The following is an 18,390-nucleotide window of genomic DNA, read 5'->3' as shown; positions in this document are numbered from 1 at the left end:
CGCTTGGATTCCCAGTGAATATTTCACCTCTTGCACTAATAACTCAATGATTTTAACCCACAACGTCCTGATTCGCAAGATGACTAAAGCCAGGCTGATTGACTATTGAGTAATTTTTGGGTAAGATGCAATAAAAAAAAAGGTTCAGTACTGGTCAGTGTTTATGATATATCCGTTTGCTTCCAAAACACGCAGTCACTACACTTCCCGGAAAACTCTGCAAAGCTCTCTGAGATGTTTTCACACCGTTAAGGTTACATTGATTAATTGCAAGGAATCCTCGGATTTGAGAGACCGCCTAGAATTCTGAAATGCCTCAAAAGGAATTGTGATCAAGTGTAGTGACTATTTTTTGTAGGCAATGAGCCAGTGAGCCTCTCTGTCCCCTGGAGGATTCTTGGCCAGGATGTGGGTAAAACATTCCCTTCTCTACATTCTAAATATTTCGAGAGAGAGAGAGAGAGAGCGAAGGGAAATGGGTGACAGTGTGGAATGTGTGAGTCAGTTACACTCTGTCCCTCAGACACAAATCACCAAAAATGGCATTTCACCCGCAATATAAACTCACTGGTGTGTGTGTGTGTGTGTGTGAGGAAGTCAGTTATTATAACAACAACAACAATTTGCATTTATTTAGCGCCCTTCACACCGGATAGCGTCTCAGAGCGCTTAAAATCCCAATCTGTCCCTCAAACTTGGATCACCAAAAATGGCAATTCATGGCAAAGTGGAAGACTGTGTGTGTGTGTGTGTGTGTGGAGAGTGGGGGGGGGGGGGGTGAGGGGGAGTGGGGATGAATGGCTCTGTATATGATTGACATTTCTTGGTGATTGTGTACCAGGAAGGAGGGGACTGACCCAGTAAGCTGGTTTCTCTCAGAGTCTGTGTGCCAGCAGGTGTTTCCTCACTCAGTCATATATAAAGGAGGCACTGGAGCACAGAGGACAGCATAAAGCCAAACTTAGCGACTGCTAACAGCTACTCCCTGTCTCTGCCTCTCAGTCACTCACTGATTCACTAACTCACCCCCTCCTCAGAAGCAATGATGATGCCCGACCTGAAGGATCTGCTGTCTGTCACCACCACTCTGGTTATTTTACTGGATATTGGTAGGTTTGCTTTATAGCTGTATTTTTGGATGTAAAACCCTCAACACTGGGAATGCAATGAATGTCTTTGTGAGTTGTTGGTGGATTTGCACATTATTGTTTGCACCGTTGTTATATATATATTTTTTTTTGGGGGGGGGGGGTGATGCAGTTCAATTTGCAGTGCAGGGCAAGGGGGAGGGCAAATAGATTCTTTTATTTGAATTGCAAAATTATTTTTATTTGCTTTCGTTTCTCCCCCCCCCCCCCCAATAACGGAGCTTTGCAATTGGCTCCAACTCCGTTCGCTAAGGGGTTCGCTAATCCGGGGAAGTTTGCGCACAGCGCGTCTCAGGGACTTTGCGAATCCAGGATTCAGTAGTTGCAGAAATCTGCAATGATTTTTTTTTCCCCCCCTCTGAGGATTATTTCTATTTCTATCCCACAAGGCTGTTTTTTTTTTAAAATTTAATTGGTGTTTAATTCAATTTATTAAATGCATTTTCTCTTGGCAGAACGATTGCATTTTCTAAACCCTTTCAGCCGAGTTGTTGCACGTTTTTTTAATTTAACAAATAACAGATTAAATCGTTTTTTTTTCCCTTTTTAAAAAAAAATCCGCTTGAACCACTTCCTCGAAGCCTGTGCTCAGGGTATGTATGTGTCGATGAGATACAGGCACTTTAATAGTCACTTTAATAAGCTGCTCAATTACAAAATAGATTGCACACACGTTTAAAGATATTTCTATTAGCAAAACTTTTCCTGAAGGAGTTGCAAATCTGATTGCAACGCAAAAAAAATCTTCTGTGGCTGCTAGAAATGAAGCAAAAAGAAATAATAATCAAAAGACGATATTTAACTGATTAAAACTCTCGACAGCATTGCATTTGTTTGGAACAAGTAATTGCACAATTGAGTATTTTATTTATTGGAGTTCAAATCTGCTGTGAGGTTCTCTGGAGCTGCTGTGAGTGCATCAATTGGGACCTGAGGGGAAAGGGGAAAAAAAAAAACTCACGTTGCAAATAACCACAGGGAAATCCTGGCCACAGTTGGGTTGTTTTTTTTTTCTCGGTCCCTTTAAATGCAAAGCTATTAAAAAAAAGGCAACAGAGCTGAGAGAGGTTCCTGTCTGGAAAGAGAAGTGGATAAAGTAATTCGAACCCTCTACCTGTGTGTCTGTCTGTGTCTCTTGTGTGAAACTTGACGTGTGTGTGTGTGTCTCCTCTCTCACACTGTGTGTGTGTGTGTCTCTCACTGTCTGTGTGTACATCTCTCGCTCTCTGTGAAACTGACCCTCTATGTGCGTATCTCACTCAGTCTGTGCGGTCTATGTGTGTCTCTGTGTATGGGTGTGTCAGTCTGTGTCTGTCTGTGTATGTGTCTCAGTCTGTGTGTGTGTATGTTGTGTCTCGGTCTGTGTGTGTGTGTATGTGTCTCAGTCTGTGTGTGTGTGTGTGTATGTGTCTCAGTCTGTGTGTGTGTATGTGTCTCAGTCTGTGTGTGTGTGTATGTGTCTCAGTCTGTGTGTGTATATGTGTGTGTGTGTGTGTGTCTCAATCTGTGTGTGTGTGTATGTGTCTCAGTCTGTGTGTGAGTGTCTCAGTCTGTGTATGTGTGTGAATCTGACATGAAAACGGAAGTATTTTGAAAAAAGATTTTCAGTCTCCTTACACTACAAAAAAGGTGGATATTCCCCTCCCGATAACTTGCTGTAATCTTTCCGCATTCCTTTCTCCAGGTCATGGCTTCCCGCTGTCCGGATCCAGCCTGGGAGGCTCCAGCGGCCAACACCTGCGTGTGAAGCGCTGTTCCTGTAATAACTTCCGAGACAAGGAGTGCATCTATTTCTGCCACAAGGACATCATCTGGATCAACACACCAGGGTGAGCAGAGCAGTCTGCGGCATTCTGTGTGCCTGCCGGACATTAAAATACGCAGTCACTACACCTCACAGTGAAATCTCCACCACCTGATAAGGTGCAGTATTAAGTGTGAAGATTACAATAATAATAATCCTTGCATTTGATATAGCGCCTTATCACGTCGTATAGACATCTCAAAGTTTGTCTCAAAGCAGTTCGCAGGGTATACTGGACTGTCTTTTGTGCGCTCAGCAGCCAATTATAATACATCGCATAAACAACCTTGAAACAGTCACCTGTTGGTGAATTTAATAATCCTATAGCAAACCTTGTGTTTCTTATAACAAGTAACTGCATTTATACGCCATCCTCCATGTAGGGTAGCGTCTCAGAGCGCTACACAGCGACTGAGTTAGACGCCGAGCAAGAAAGAGGGAGGGGTTGAGTTGCAGTGCCTTTCATGCAGTCTCTTTCAGCTCTCCCTCACACCGCCCCCCCCCCCCCCAACCCCAACGTCCCCCCATTACCTCTATAAATTATGTCAAGAACCTTTAAGGGTTTCGGAATCCGCTCAGCGTGGCCAGGACAAGGTGTGGGAGTTTCCAAGCTCTCTCTCAGAGGGACTCACTGGTGCGGAACTGATGGGAATGGGCGGATGCTCTGGGGAATTTGACATTCAAAATGTGGAGATCTGGAAAGTCCCAGGGAATATTCCTGCTCCGTGCCCCGGAAACTGACCATACTCCCGGTGACGGTCGGGGCTCAGCGGGAACTTTAGAGCAGGAGAAAGCTGTTCCACCTAACCTTGGAGCTTAACCTTATTCCTTCTCCCCCACAAAATTCACTTAACAGTATATTCTGCGAACCGCTTTGAGATGCCTACTGACACGATAAGGCATTATATCTCGTCCCCCTCCCACCACACAAACATACCTTAGTTTCCCCCCCCTCCTTCCAAGAATACATTCCCAGTCCCATTACTCTCAGAGAAGCTGCCCCGGAGTTCGGTGCATTGGCATTTACCACAGCAGATGAAAACAGTACAATAAAAAGCAATTAAATGTCTGAATTTGCTGCTGATAGCCGGGCACTGTAGACTCTGGAGCTATAAAGGCTGGTTTAGAGTTGTTGCTAATCATATCCCCCCCCACCCGTGTTTTCCTACAGAAGGACTGTGCCTTATGGTTTGGGAAGTCCACCAAAGCGACGCAAGAGATCCAGCGCCCGGTGCCAGTGTTCGAATTCCAAGGACGGAATGTGCTCGCAGTTTTGCCAGTCAGACAACCGGTACGCGACAACGATTAAACATTAATGCTGCAGTGTGTACCCTTTGCCAAATGGCACCCAGTTACCCTGATCGGATGTCTTGATCAAGTAGAATGAGCGTCTCGACAGGCTTTGCAGGGATAATAATAGTAATAATAATACAGCACCTCAGCGCGTCACGGGATGTACTGTAAAGTGTAGTGACTGTGTGCTTTGTGGGCAAAACGAGGCAGCCAGTTGCTGCACAGCAGTGTACCATAACAACAAAATAAAAATGAGTGACGCATTTTATATTGGGAGGATTGTTGGCCGGGGGACACCGGGAGATAGAAACTCCATTCTCTTTGCGAATAGCGCCACGGGTTCTTTACCGTCCACCTGACCAGGCAGGCGAGACCTCAGTTTAACGTATCATCCGGAGGACAGGATGACGGGGAGGGGGCAAGAGGAGGGGGGAGAAGAGAAATTAATGGGAGTGGGCCAAAGTAGTGTCAAGAGAGAGAGAGAGATTGTTAAGAGAGAAGGAGCGAGGCTCCATCGAGTGACACCATCAGCGCTGGGAAGCGAGTTGGCAAAGGCTTCAGGCAGAGGTTTGCTGTGTGCTGACAGGCGGTGTGTAACCTGCCCTTGTTTCCCCTCAGGAGAAGCAGCGATACTCCAAGTGTTGGAAGGGAAAGTCGCCCACTCCACTCCCGAGGGCTCGGGGATCGTTCACGGTCCAGCGCGGCCGAGGGAGAGAGGATTCTCCACATCTTAAGGTCAGTTTTGAGTTATGAGAGTTATAATCGTTGCATTTGATACAGCGCCTTATCACGTCTTCGAGACGTCTCAAAGCGCTTTACAGTATATACTGCAAAGTGAATTGACTGTAGATATTGCGGGCGAAACGCGTCAGCCAATTGCGCACAGCGACGTCCCACAAAGTTAATCACAGAAACAAAGAACATCCCTGTAAACTTACTCCACGGCGGTTCGTGGGACGTCACCGCGTTTCACCTGCAGAACACACAGTCACTACGCTCTACAGGAAATCTCGGTGAAACGCTTTGAGAAGTCCACCCGATGTGAAAGGCGTGAAGCTTCTTAGAAGTAGTAACAAGGAGCTGGGGATCTTGTAACACATTAAAAGTACCTTTTTTTTTACAATGCGCTTGACAAGCGTGAGAGAGAGACAGCGAAAATACAATTTTAGGAGGTCATTGAGCGGATTGAGTGAGAAATTGTGAAGTGTTGCAGTTCGGGATTCATGCACTTGATGCTCTGTTCTTTCGGGCCCTGATTAAAGCTGTGCTTTTGACCCTCCACAGACGGATTTCTGCGTCGAACGCCCAAACCGTTCGTAGGAAAGGCCCCGTGAAGTGGGGAGAAGACGTGCCTTTAGCACGGAAGCGGCTGGGGGGAGAGGAGGGGAGATGACTCTCCCGCAATCGATGGCACTCGTTCCCGAGAGAAGACGGCACCTTTGCTTTCGGTCTCAATGGCCGTCCCAGCACTGGGGGAAAGAGAGCGAGCGAGATAGAGCACGAGGGCGAAGCAGAGAGGGAGCAATGGGCTCCCAGCAAGAGATCCGCATCACCCTGTGCTAAGGAGCAGACACCAAGGCACTGACTGTGTCAGACATCAGGGGGAAGAAACGTAGAGAGGCTGGGAATCCGGTCGAGTTCTGTGAAATCCCCAGAGAGGAGGGTCAGGAAACACTCAGTCGCTAGTGGTGGTAAGGCAGCGAGCAAAAGGCTGACCCCCTCCGCGAAGACTCCAGGAAAGGCAGATTTTGTCCTCAAACTGGAGCCAAAGTGATGACAAGCGCACTGGCCCAGATGCAGTAATGGAAGCGGAGACCTTAACCCGCTGAATTGAATGTCCGATCGTCCCAAAGCAGGGACGTGTCGGAAGCAAGTGCAGCAGCAAAGTCTCATGCACAGCCACAGAGATAACAACAACAACTTGCGCCCTTCACGCAGGGTAGCACCTCAGGTAGTTTAATTTAAGAACAACCAATTTTATCCGGGGTGATTGTTGGCCAGGACACTGGGAGAGAGGAACTTTAACGTCCGCCTGAACATTGCCGATGGGAACTCGGTTTAAAGTCCCGTCGAAAGGACGTGCTGTGGCTGACTAAGTTCAGTGAGTTGAAGCTGCTGCGATCACTTCTGTCCTCGGCTGGAAACTCGACGCAGTTTTGCGAAGCATTGCTCTGCCGATCCGAGGAATTCTTCTCAATGTCTATGAGAGAGAGAGAGAGAGAACTTTCACAATCTGTACTGTGCGATGTTTAGTCAGCACCTATTTGATTGGATACCTTTGGCTCTTTGATTGGTGCTATAGAAATAACTAGTGATTGGTACTGTGTTGTTGTTAATCCGATTCAGTTTATTCGCCTGTGTGGAACCTTTTACTCAGGGTGAAATGTATTTTACAATAAGCCTGTTAACAAAGCAGTTTAACCCTTTTTGGGGCGGCATTAAAAAAAACCGCGGGACCTAAATTGCAATTTTTTTAAAAAAAAGAACCAAGAAATCCATATTTATTGAATTTGATGCGTGGCAGATACTTGTTAATCTTGTGATTTGGTTACCGCAGTTCTTTAAAACCATGATGAAATGGCACAGGGTTTGAGCTCACAGGTCCAAGCTGATGCTCAAGTGCAGTGCTGGGGTGGGAGAGGTGCACGTCAGAGGTGTAGTCCTTCTGATGAGAGGTTAACCTGATGCCCTACCTGTGGCCTGTTTAGGTGGACGTTAAAGATCCCTCGGAGCTAATCTAAAAGAGATCTTGCCTCGCTCCCCCCCACCCCGGTAAAACCGCTTACTCACTTCGTGGGTGTTTGTGGGATGTTGCTGTGTGCAATTGGCTCACTATAAATACGCAATCACTGCACTTTACAGTACCTCCTGTGGGACAATGTGATAGAGCAATGCAAAATCTAAAGATTATTATAATTATTATTACTCTTGTTAATGTGTAACCAGTGCCTCCCCTCTCTTGTTATCTAGTAACGCACATAGCGGTTGAGGTGGTAACAATCTGTATGTATCCATATTAATGTAATAGCTTAACTCAATATTGTAAACCTTATTTATTTACAACTACTGTTGCGTAAATCTGCTGGTATTTAATTAATTTATGATGCACTGTAAATTATTGTATGTAATTCCGAGCTAATTATTTTGCCACATGAAATGTCTACCGTGGAAATAAAAGCACTGTGTGTTGTCACTAACTAACGTGTGTAGTCAGTATTTAGATATATACGATTGAATGTCTACAACTTAAACTCTTGAAACGTTTCTGTCCTCGGGTGAAACCTGTAATTCATATAGATTCTTTCCTAAGTGGGGAAGTGTGTGATCCCAGACGCCACACGCACAGTAGAGTCCGTAGCATAGTGGTTAGCGCGAGAGGTCCCAGATTCGATTCCCGGGCCGGGGCGAAATCTTAAGCAAGTGTTCTTACTCCAAATGCCTCTGTTTACCCAGCAGTAAGTTGGAACCGAGTTGTTATCGAGTGGCCGATCGTTTACCGGAGGTAATAAAAAAAATTGGTCATTCAATCCACAACTGTTTGTGTACAATTGGCTGCTGCATTTTATCAACAAAATACACAATCACTCCACTTTACAATATATTCTGCGAAGCGCTTTGAGATGACTCAAAGATGTGATAAGGCTCTATTTCAATTGCAAGGATTATTATCACTAAGTGCGAAGTTCTGGGTCATCCTCACACTCTGTCTGCCCGACCAAACACTCACGCTCAGACACAACATTGCTTACGCATCTTTTGTGTCTTTACCGCAAGCAGAAAGCCAGGAGTGGCCGCGGGTTGATGTAACGCAATGAGAAATTCCTCTTTTTTTATACAAAGTGGTGGGAGAGATAATCCGGTCGGCGCTAACATTGAAAAGTCGGTGAGAGAGGTAGCAGAAGGGAGGAAGGGATTAAGAGCGATGGAGAACGAGAGGGAAGGAGCTTGAAAGATGAACATTGGAACAGACAGGTAGGCTTAGTTAAAGGGTCTCCGTCCCATTTAAAGATCTTGTTTGACAATTACGGTTTGTTTGAGAGGGCTCAGGAGACGAGCAGTGCGTGATACGTAACAGTATTTGACCTCACCCCTTGGTTCGTGAAGAACAGAAGATGCAAAATACAGTCAATTCACGTCACAGTATATTCTCCGAAGCGCTTTGAGACATCTTGAAGACGTGATAAGGTGCTATATCCAATGCAAGGATTATTATTTTATTATCAGAATTGTTTGGGTCCAAAAATCACTCTCCCATGAAGATGCCCCCTTTTTAAAGTAACTCCAGGGCTTTACCCTCTTACCCTCGAGCCCTTTGGCATATCCTCCCGAGGTGGAAGGTCAAAGTTACCTTTCTGCTTTTTTGTCAGCTCGGAGGCAGAATGGGGGGTCACGCTGAGTCTAGGTGAAAGGTTAGTTCCTCGGAATAGTTATGCAAACAGTTGTTATTCTCTCTCTCTCTCTCTCTCTCTCTCTCACTCTCCCCTCCCATCCTTCCCCATCCACGAATGTCCTGCCCATCACGTAATTCGGTGAGAGTTGAGCTGAGTAAATAACTGCCGATGGACCATTCAGACGGTATCTTCCCTTTGTGTTTCCTCGCTGACTTGAGACGTTCGCCTCTGTCTGAGTTTGTGCAATGCAAATCCAGTATTTTTGCATATTGCAATCATCTCCCCTTGTGCAGGGCGGGCTAAGATAAGGGCTGCTGATATCCATCAGATATTCATGTTGCAGCTCACGAGGAATCAGAAACTTGATCGGAATGCTTACCATCTCTTGTGCCGGAGTCTATTCAATGCCTACGTGCAGCAGTGGATGTCCTTCAGTTTACTCCGAGTGTTGTAAACAGTTAGGAACTTGGGTGGTTGTCTGCGTCGCATAGCTCCAATCCGACACGGGATCTCTCAGGGGGAAACCTGGAGCACCGTAAAGCCGGGGTTTGCCCATAACTAGGACCTGGAGTGCATGGTGCATTCCAGGCTGCTTCCCCCTTCCCCCGTGCCCGTACCCTCATTCATTCCTGTGGTCTCTGAGGACACATCACTTCACCGTTAATATTCAGTGTGACGTCACTGCTCTTGCAGCAGCAAGGAGAGCAGAACCTGTTACAATCCTGGGTTTGTGTTGAGCGTCCTGAGCCACTGAGCTCGGCCTCCCTTTTGATGAGCTGCTGTTTGATGCTGGCCAGTGCAGCAGGTTGGAGTCCTGCAACGTAGCGGTTAGAGTGCTCTCCTCGCAAGCGCTAGGACCCGGGTTCAATTCCCAGGCAGGGCGAAATCTCGAGCAAGTTTCCTTGCTCCACACGTTTCTGTTTACCTAGCAGTAAATAGGAACCTGGTTGTTCGACAATTGATGGATTGCTTTCCAGGGGGTAATAATTCCCCTTTGAATGTTTACAATCAACAGATCGACAGAGCAGGGCTGGGACAAGGTAACGTCACCTCGCATTGCAGATCTCGACAAACAAGTGTTTTCATTGTTACTGCTATAATTGGAACATTGCAGATCTCTGTAAAGATTGTGCTCAAAGGGCAACATTCCTGCTTGGTCTCGGACCACTTTTGGTGCCAGTGAAGCTCTATTTTCAGGGCCGCTGGTTCCAGGTTGGGGTGGGGGGGGGGTACGTGTGTTGGAGGCGGGGTTGCAGCTCTATGCAGGTGTATTGTCTGTTCCTTGGAATAGTTATGTAAACAGTTGTCTGTAATACATAAATACATAATACATAAATAGTTATGTAAACAGTTCTTGCTCAACTCTTACCGGATTACGTGATGGACAAGATGTTCGTGGGGGGAGAGAGGGAGGGGGAGAGCGAGAGTAGAATAACAACTGTTTACATAACTATTCCAAGGAACAGACATTTCACCTTTCAATCTGGATTGTAAAATCTGTTTTACTGATTGTAAACTGCTCCTGATATCCGCTTGAGCCTTGCCATCCAATAAAGCCACCTCAATGTGGGCAAGTGTGCCTCGGTGTTTGGAATTTCAAGGCACCATCCGTAAAAATGTCCCATCCCCATTTACCCCTAGTTCCCCACCCCCTCACCCCCTTTCCCCCAGTGGTCAGCGAGAGAAAATCATCCTGGGAATTCTCGCCCATTTCCTAATGACTTGTTCAACATTGGCACAAAAGCCAACTTTGAGTCTGCGAGATAATAATAAGAATAATAATCCTTGCATTTGATGAGGCGCCTTATCACGTCTTCGAGACGTCTCAAAGCGCTTCACAGAATATACTGTGAATATATAAGTGAATTGTGATCCTCTGTGTAATGAGTGGAAAGGTGAGGTGAGAGCGGTCACATTGTTGGGAGACTATGGTATGAAGGAATCTTGAATAGACGACAAAAAACAAGCCAGGTTTACTCCTGACTCAACACGTTCACGGCAACAGTGAAACAATTTGGATCAGCGGATCTGCAATCTGACTTCCCTGAGGATGTTGCTCTCTTGCCTTGACTCGTCTCATCCGATCTTGCCTTGTTTTCATTGTCCCCCCCCACCACTTCTCTTTTGGGAGAAAAAGGGCAAAAACCCAGCCGGTGTAACAATCACCATTACTGCCTCCGGCAACAGTAATTCTCAGTATTTTGTTTGGTTTCAGGCATCTGCTTGTAGTTTGTGATGGACTTCAATCAAAGTATTTTTATCTGAATTGTAGCGATTACTAATCTCATTAAGGAGTGGAAAATATTCTCCCTTTTCTAAATTCAGTTCTTGGTTTAACTCTGAGCCTCTGACCTCTCTCTATCTCTCTCTTTGATCCAGCTCGGTTGAGTCTAGCCCTCTTACCTCTGTGTCAGAAAATTGTGGGTTCTAGCCCAATGTCTGGACTTTGTGCTCTGGGGTCGAGGCTGGCGCTTGGGGATTAAGACTAACAATTCTTGCATTTGATATAGTGACTTATCACGTCGTTGAGACGTCTCAAAGCGCTTCACAGAATATACTGTAAAGTGAACTGACTGTATATTTTGTGGGCGAAACGTGGCAGTCACTTGCGCAGAGCAGCGTCCAGGTGCAATGTTACAGATCCCACAGTGCTATTCGAAAAAGAAGGGAGAATAGGCGAGGGGATTAGGAGGAGGAGAGGCTGGCTGGTGTGAGATATAAACACCGTATGGATTAGTTGGACTGAACAGCTTAGCGTATGCATTGTGTCGTTCTATGGCTGTACTATTTATAGCAGTGGTTAATGATTGTTTATTCCCGATAGTGTCGTGTGGAGCCTCGTTGTTCGGTGTTGCTGATATTGAAGTGAACGCCTAAAGGCCAATAGAGCAGTGAGAACAATGGCCTTTCATCCCACGTTTTACAATCCAATCACAAACCATAAACCGATTGACACAGGAAAGTTAGAGAGAAGCAGTTCTCTGCCAGGCTGCCGTTTCTCCTTCTATCTGCCAGGCTACCTTTCGTCAACCTCTGTCTCTCTCTCTCTCTCTCTCTCTCTCGTTCCAGCCTCCCCCACTCCCGTGTCTATTTGCACCCAAACCTCATAATTCACAGGATCTTGGTGTATGGCCAGATTCCATTGCTGGAAATGAGACAAGAGAAGAAAGATAATAACCTGGTTCTTTTTATACTTCGGTATCAAAGCCGAACATCTCAAAAAACATTTCCCCATCATTTCTATGAAGTGAAGCGAGGGTTTTGGAGGCAAACGTAGCAGCCATTGCGTGCAGGGCAAAAGGTACCCTAAACAGCCACGAGGTGAACAAGTCCTGGGATTGTCGGCCAAGACGCCAGGATAGGGAAATCTCCAGTCTCTTTTCCAAAGCCTTGCAGGATCTTTATCGCCCACCTGAACAGGTACAGACAGATTTAATGTCTTATCTGAAGTACAGCATCACAGACAATGCAGAGCTCCCCCTTCACACCAATACTGGGCTGGAAAGTCAGACTAGACTATAAACTCAGAGACCCTGACACGTGGCTTGAACTTACTGTAAGTTATAGAAATATTTCTGATTGTGCTGGGTTGTTGCCCGCATGATTCTAGACTGATATCTTGGTGACATTTCCTCATGTGCACAATGCGCAATATAGGGAAGGTCTAACAGACTGGAATCTAATCACCAACATTGAAGGCTCGGTAACAATTATGGTTCGTTCTTATTGACAAATATCAGCTCATTGTATAATTGGAGCTTTCTCAAATCATAGGCTTAAAATTTCACCTGTAAAACCATTTTGCCTCACTGTCTGAGATTTCTCACCATTGTGGATTGNTTTTTTAATCCTTGTCTTGATTAAGTCCCGAGGCCAAATGACACTTTAACTTTGACAATTCTCTGCCAAAGATCGCGAGGTGCTATTGCAACCAGAGAAGCCAGCACTTCCCTGGGGCCTGGCTGATAATGCCTCAGATTTAAATGATAGTTTTCCTCACTGCTGCGTGTGGGACCTAGCCAAAAGGCTGCCAACCTCACAGTCACTGCACTTGATCATAATCAGTGCAAAGTGCTTTGATTGATTTGGCGTGATGCGCTCTGAGAGATGCGCCAGCCAAAGCACTTTTGAGAGGTCCTCCTGACTTGAAAGGAATTATGTAAATAAATGTACATTATATTGGAAGCCCTCGCTCAACAGGGTACCAGAGTCCTGTGAGTTGCGTGTGAATCATAGGGCTGGGGGGGCAAATGTACACAGGTGTAGTGGGAGGGTGAGAAAGAGAGAGACTAAGACTCGACCCCATTTCCACTCATCCAAATTGCACTCTTGTCAAAAAGAAAACACATGCCAACCTGCAATGACCATCTATCTGCGGCCAGATTTTATGGGTGGCATTTTGCAAATGCCTGCACCAGCCTAAGACGTAGTTTGTAAATGAATGTCCCCTTTCACATCAAGACATACCTCGCTGATTCCAGGCGTGCCCTTTGCTGTGCAGTATACAGCTAATAAACATTCCATTTCACAAAGTCCATGATCCAGAACCCTAACCCTTGGAGTGGTTTATAACTCACGCTTTGCTTATGGGTCTCTAACCTTAACCTGTGGCCCACTTTGTACGCAGACCGTGCTAGCTGCTCTCCAACTTCTGCACCCCCCCTTCCCCCGCCCCCACCACCTGACCCCTACACCCCCCACGTACCCCCCCATGAGCAGACAGAGACAATAATAATCCTTGCAATTGGTATAGCTTCGGAAGGACGTCTTCAAGAGCTTTACAGTATTTACTGTGAAATGGAGTGACAGTGTATTTGTAGGCAAACACAGAGGCACAATTGCACGCAGCAATGGCCCACACACAGATGGAGTGGAGTGGGTGACCAATTTGGGGGGGTGTTCTTGGCCAGGCACCGGACCAACAATCCTTTCCCTTTCAAATAGTACTGTGGGATCTTTAACGTTCAAGAACTTGGTCTAACGTGTAACATGACTACACTACAGTACAGTGATGCTATGTTTGGTGTGGGTTGGATTGGGTAGGGTAGAGTAGGAATGCCAGGATAATGGCATGCTTGACACAAACCACTGAGTGCTAAAGCCTATCCCGAATCCCAGCTCTCCAAATTCCCTCTGCTCTCAGCCTGCGGGACCATCTTGCCTTGGAGTCAGTGAGAGGCGCACAATCGTGGAAAATTCCCAAACTCAGCCTTCGTTCGGGGGACTTTGCTGTTTGGAAAAAAAAGGTCAGATTGTGACTTGCGCAAGAACATTTCCGAGATCCGATTGTTTCCTTATAAGGGAATCCCATTAAAAAAAAACCAGCTCGCCTTCCCCTCTCGCACGTCATTTTAGCTAAGAGGCGTTGTTATCAGCGAGCTTTAACGTCGGTGTGGAATGAAGGAAGGAATCCGAGAATGACCTGTGTATTCGTTCGTCTGAGGCTTCAGGTGACCGTTAGGAGAAAGCGCTCCAGTTTCAGAGCCAACACAGCAAAGGTCAGGCTCTTTATGACAAAAACAAAGGACGAAAAATAGAAAATAATCCCCCTTGAAGGCTTATTGTGTTCCACCAAAAGACTCTGTTCCAATTACACTAACTTCATCTGATGCTCCACACCCCATTAACTAGAATTACCTTGATCCTGGGCCAATTTGCTCAGTGTAAATTCCTCGCAATTTTCAGACTCCAGAGCCTCGTATTGCACTGGCTGTCACCTTGTTCTCAACATACTTGACGACGTTTGCCTCAAATTTGTCTTAAAAGGAAGTTTTCTGACAAAAGGTTGGGGGGTGGTTTTCCACTCGCTCGCTCGCTGGCTGTGAGGACCTTTTTAGCCTCAGAAGTGGAGCATGGGGGGGTTTGGGGGGTGTGGGGGAATCATAGGAACAGGAGAAGGCCATTCAGCCCCTCGAGAGTTCTCTTGAGTTCGGCTAAAATATCTGGAACAAATAAGGATTTTTATTACTCGTTCGAAGATTCGGTTTAACTTATCGGTCGAAGGACTGCGCTGCCCTCAGCTCTCCCTCTCCCTCTCCCCCCACACCCCACCCAGCACTGCACTGGGGCGTCAGTCTAAACCGTGAGCTCAAAGTCCTGACATTGTGATCTCTGAACCAGAAGAGATTGTGCCACTTTACGATGGATCCTCCTTACTCCTCCTGGACTTCCCGACTTACTAATATTGAATAATCAGGTCATTAAAGTGTGTCCTTGGTCTTTATAAATTGGAGTTAGGCCCAATGAATACAACACTGATTAATCTCTGGGTCCAGGGTGCAATACAGCAAAAACAGCTGTCAAGGACAACAACAACAACAATAACAACTTATATTTATACAGCATCTCACTTCTTGGCTGTTTGCAGGACCTTTCCATGTGCAAATTGTCTCCCGCTTCTGACTACAAATACACAGTCACTACACTTGACAGCAAGTTTTGGGACATTTTGCCATTACGGGCATTGCATTTAACGCGTGGATTCTTATTTAACACGATATGAGACACTGGTGTTTAGATGTAGACTGAGCCACGGGGTGCGGGTGGAGGAGAGGGCAGGAAGGTGATCAGTTGTGTTTCTCTCTTCCCCAGAGCTGGTGAAGTCAAGGAAAGGAACGCAGTTTGGCCGCCAAACAGCGTGTGATGGATTGATGGAACGGAATCTAAACCACGCAGAGTCCAACCCACCCCCAATCCGCTCCTATGCTCCAGCGACTGGCATCAATCCTGCTGCCGTCAGAAAATCAGTGACACCAGCTGTCGTGTTCTTACAGGCAAGCGAGGGAGCTTCTGCAAACAAACTGAAGAAAGCTTCCCCTATACACTGAGCGTGTCGTGCCGACCCTCTTATGTGGGCTACACATTGTGTGATGTTCATTTCTAATATCCCATGTCCCCAGCCAGCCTCTCGGCACGCTAACATTCTCCCCCTCCAAAACCGAGACTCTTTCTACAATTCTGGGGGTGAGGGTAGCGTGGGGGGGGGAGTAGAGAGAGCAACAACACAGACCCGATGGGCCGAATGGCATCAATGACAGTGGAAGAGTCCTGTAGCTCAGTGGTTAGAGCACTGGACAGGGCGAAATGTTGAGCAAGTTTCCTTACTCCGCACGCCTCTGTTTACTTAGCAGTAATCGGTTCTTAGTCGATTGGCGGATCACTTTCAGGGGGTAATAATCCCTTCAAAATTAAATAAAATAATAATTTGGTCACTCAATTCATAACTGGTTTGGGACACTGCTGCGTGCAATTTGCTGCCGCATTTTGCCCATAAAATGTACAGTCCATTCACTTTACAGTAAATCCTGTGAAGCGCTTTGAGACAGCTCAAAGATGTGATAAGGCGCTGTATCAAATGCAAGAATTATTATTATTGTTATTATAAATGGAAAATTCCATTGAAGCCCAAATCACATGCAAGGAATGCATCAGAAATATGTTAGCAAACCCAGTGCACCAGTATATTTGCGTGCATGCCTTTGTGTCGCCGTGTAAGCCAAGCATGGCTAAGAAAAACACATTTGCCTCGATTCACTCGAGAGAGGGCGAGAGAGAGAGATAGAGAGCGAGAGAGACGGCAGGGGGAGTGAGCATGCTGGGTGGGTGTGCGCTCTATATACCAAGTGCAACTTTCGCTGTCAACACAACTTGTTGTCATTCATCAATACCTGATGGTCCCAACGTATTCTGTCATCGAGTGCCGTGTGTTTTGCTGTGGGTTTGGTATATTCCCCTCTGGAATGTGGTTACATGGCACGAAATGGTTTGTGTAAATATCGCAGGTTGAATTGAGGATATTTTTTGTATTTCCCGATATTCCCCCACTCGCCCTCAACCACCACACCACCCCCCCCACCGCCCCCTCCCCCCCACCGCCCCCCACCCCCCCCAACCAACCACTGCCACCAAAGAAAATGGCTAAACACGGATTTTCACATGATCTGTCATCACCCAGGTGGGGGACAGAGGTCAGAGTGTACGGCAATTACTGATAGCACTCATCCATGCCATCAGCCCTGCATCCATTACCCACTTCACGGCCGATGGCTGCTGAGTGTAGTGACTGTGTATTTGGAGATGGCCAATTCCAGATGCAGTGAGGTGCGGATGAGTGATTAATCTGTATAAAGGCAGTAATTAATATTTTGTGGATGAAATGTGGCAGCCAATCGCACACAGCAGTGTCCCACAAACAGGCGTGGATTGAAGTGACCAATTTATTATTTTTTTTAAGCAATTATTACCCCCGGAAAAGCGATCTGCCAACCGGCTAACAACCGGGTTCCTACTTACTGCCAGGTAAACCGAGGCAAAGACCGAGAGGTTTAAAGTTAAGTGGAGAGGGTGAAGGGGGAGAAGGTCGGGGCGGGGAGACTAGTTCAGAGCTGCGGTAAGATATATCAGTGAATGGCAGTGGATCTCAGGAGCTGAATTGACGGCATCCATTCCCAACATTGCAACAGAGAGCTCTCAGGGAGGTGGAGAGCTTATTGTTCCAGTGTCTCATTTTGGTGGTGCGGGGCATGGGTGGGGGGGAGAAAGAGGGGTCAGATTGCCCGCTCAGGAATGCACTTAGAAATAAGCTGGTAAAAACAAAGGCACCTGTCGCTGATTCCTCCTCCCCATTTAACATCGGATCGTCCTCTCACCCCACATTGCATTCTGTGGAGAATGACGTTATTTGTCTGTGTGCCCTGCGGTCGATAAGGAATGCGGACTGGTTATTGTGTGGCCACTTCGAGGAATGTCTGAGCCGATTGCACAGTGAGCGGATAGTTTCGATCACCGCATTGTAAAGGTCATCAGTGATCAGGGAGCCAGAGAGAAAGAAAGAGAGAGAGAGAGAGAGAGCACACCTTTCACTTTCAGAAATAGTTCACATGGGAAATTGACAGACATTCTATCATCAGCTCATAAGCCTTCCACACAAAAGACTTCTCTGTGTTCCCACTCTCGCTATATTTCTCTCTCTCTCTCTCCCTGACTCAGCCCCGCGCTTTCGTCTGGCCCAGAAAGTTGTGGTTACAAGCCCCTCTCCCCCCTTTCTCCCTTCATCAGGAATATAGGATTAGGCCATTCAGCCCCCGGAGCCTGTTGCGCCCATTCTATTAGTTCATGGCTGATCTGAGTCTCTAACCTCACTGACTAGGCTGATGCTCCAGTGCAGCAGGTGGGAGTCCTGCATTGTCGGAGGAGCTGTTCTTCGGATGAGATGTCAAATCGAGCTCCCCTGCCCCCACCCGCCTCGCTCAGGCATTAAAGATCTCACATGGTTAAAGATCTCACAGTGCTGTACATAAAGAGTTTCTCCCGGTCTCCAGTGAGTGGGGGGAATAGAGGAATGAGCTGTTGCTTTGCTTGGAGTGAATGAGACGTTCGGAATTAAAGGTAAAGTCCATGTCAGGGCAAGTGCCAGGCTGTAAATGTCAGAGATTCAGGCACAAACAGGCAACAGCGAACACATGAGGTGAGAGCAGAGGGGAAGGACAGAGAACAAAGTTATAAACCTCGTTATCAGTCGCTGATAAAGCCTCGCTTTGTGTCGGTGCAATCGCTTGGTAGCTGTTCCATTTTACCCAAGATTCGCCCGTTCCCATCACTGCTGCCATTGCCGAAATGTTAACAGGTTGTGGACAACTTGGTTTGATGGAGTATGAACGATCTTTGGATATTAGCTGGCGGGAAAGGGTGGACCCCCACATTGAGAAGGGTGGGGGAGGTGTCTGTGTGTGTGTGACCTGAGGGTCTCCAGGTG

General features: G+C 46.7%; 1 protein-coding gene across 1 annotated transcript; it reads left to right on the top strand.

Moving 5' to 3' along the window:
* Positions 1–999: 999 nt before the first annotated feature.
* On the top strand, positions 1,000–6,263 carry LOC103179532 (endothelin-2). Its single transcript, XM_007894869.2, has 5 exons — positions 1,000–1,109; positions 2,833–2,977; positions 4,124–4,243; positions 4,864–4,980; positions 5,530–6,263. Exons 1-5 carry the CDS (start codon positions 1,043–1,045, stop codon positions 5,636–5,638), a joined length of 558 nt encoding a protein of 185 aa, XP_007893060.1. The 5' UTR covers positions 1,000–1,042; the 3' UTR covers positions 5,639–6,263.
* Positions 6,264–18,390: the final 12,127 nt, after the last annotated feature.

The sequence above is a fragment of the Callorhinchus milii genome, unplaced genomic scaffold (genome assembly GCF_018977255.1).
Source record: "Callorhinchus milii isolate IMCB2004 unplaced genomic scaffold, IMCB_Cmil_1.0 Scaffold10, whole genome shotgun sequence".
NCBI classification, from domain to species: domain Eukaryota; kingdom Metazoa; phylum Chordata; class Chondrichthyes; order Chimaeriformes; family Callorhinchidae; genus Callorhinchus; species Callorhinchus milii.
This window is presented reverse-complemented; position numbering and strand designations above follow the sequence as displayed.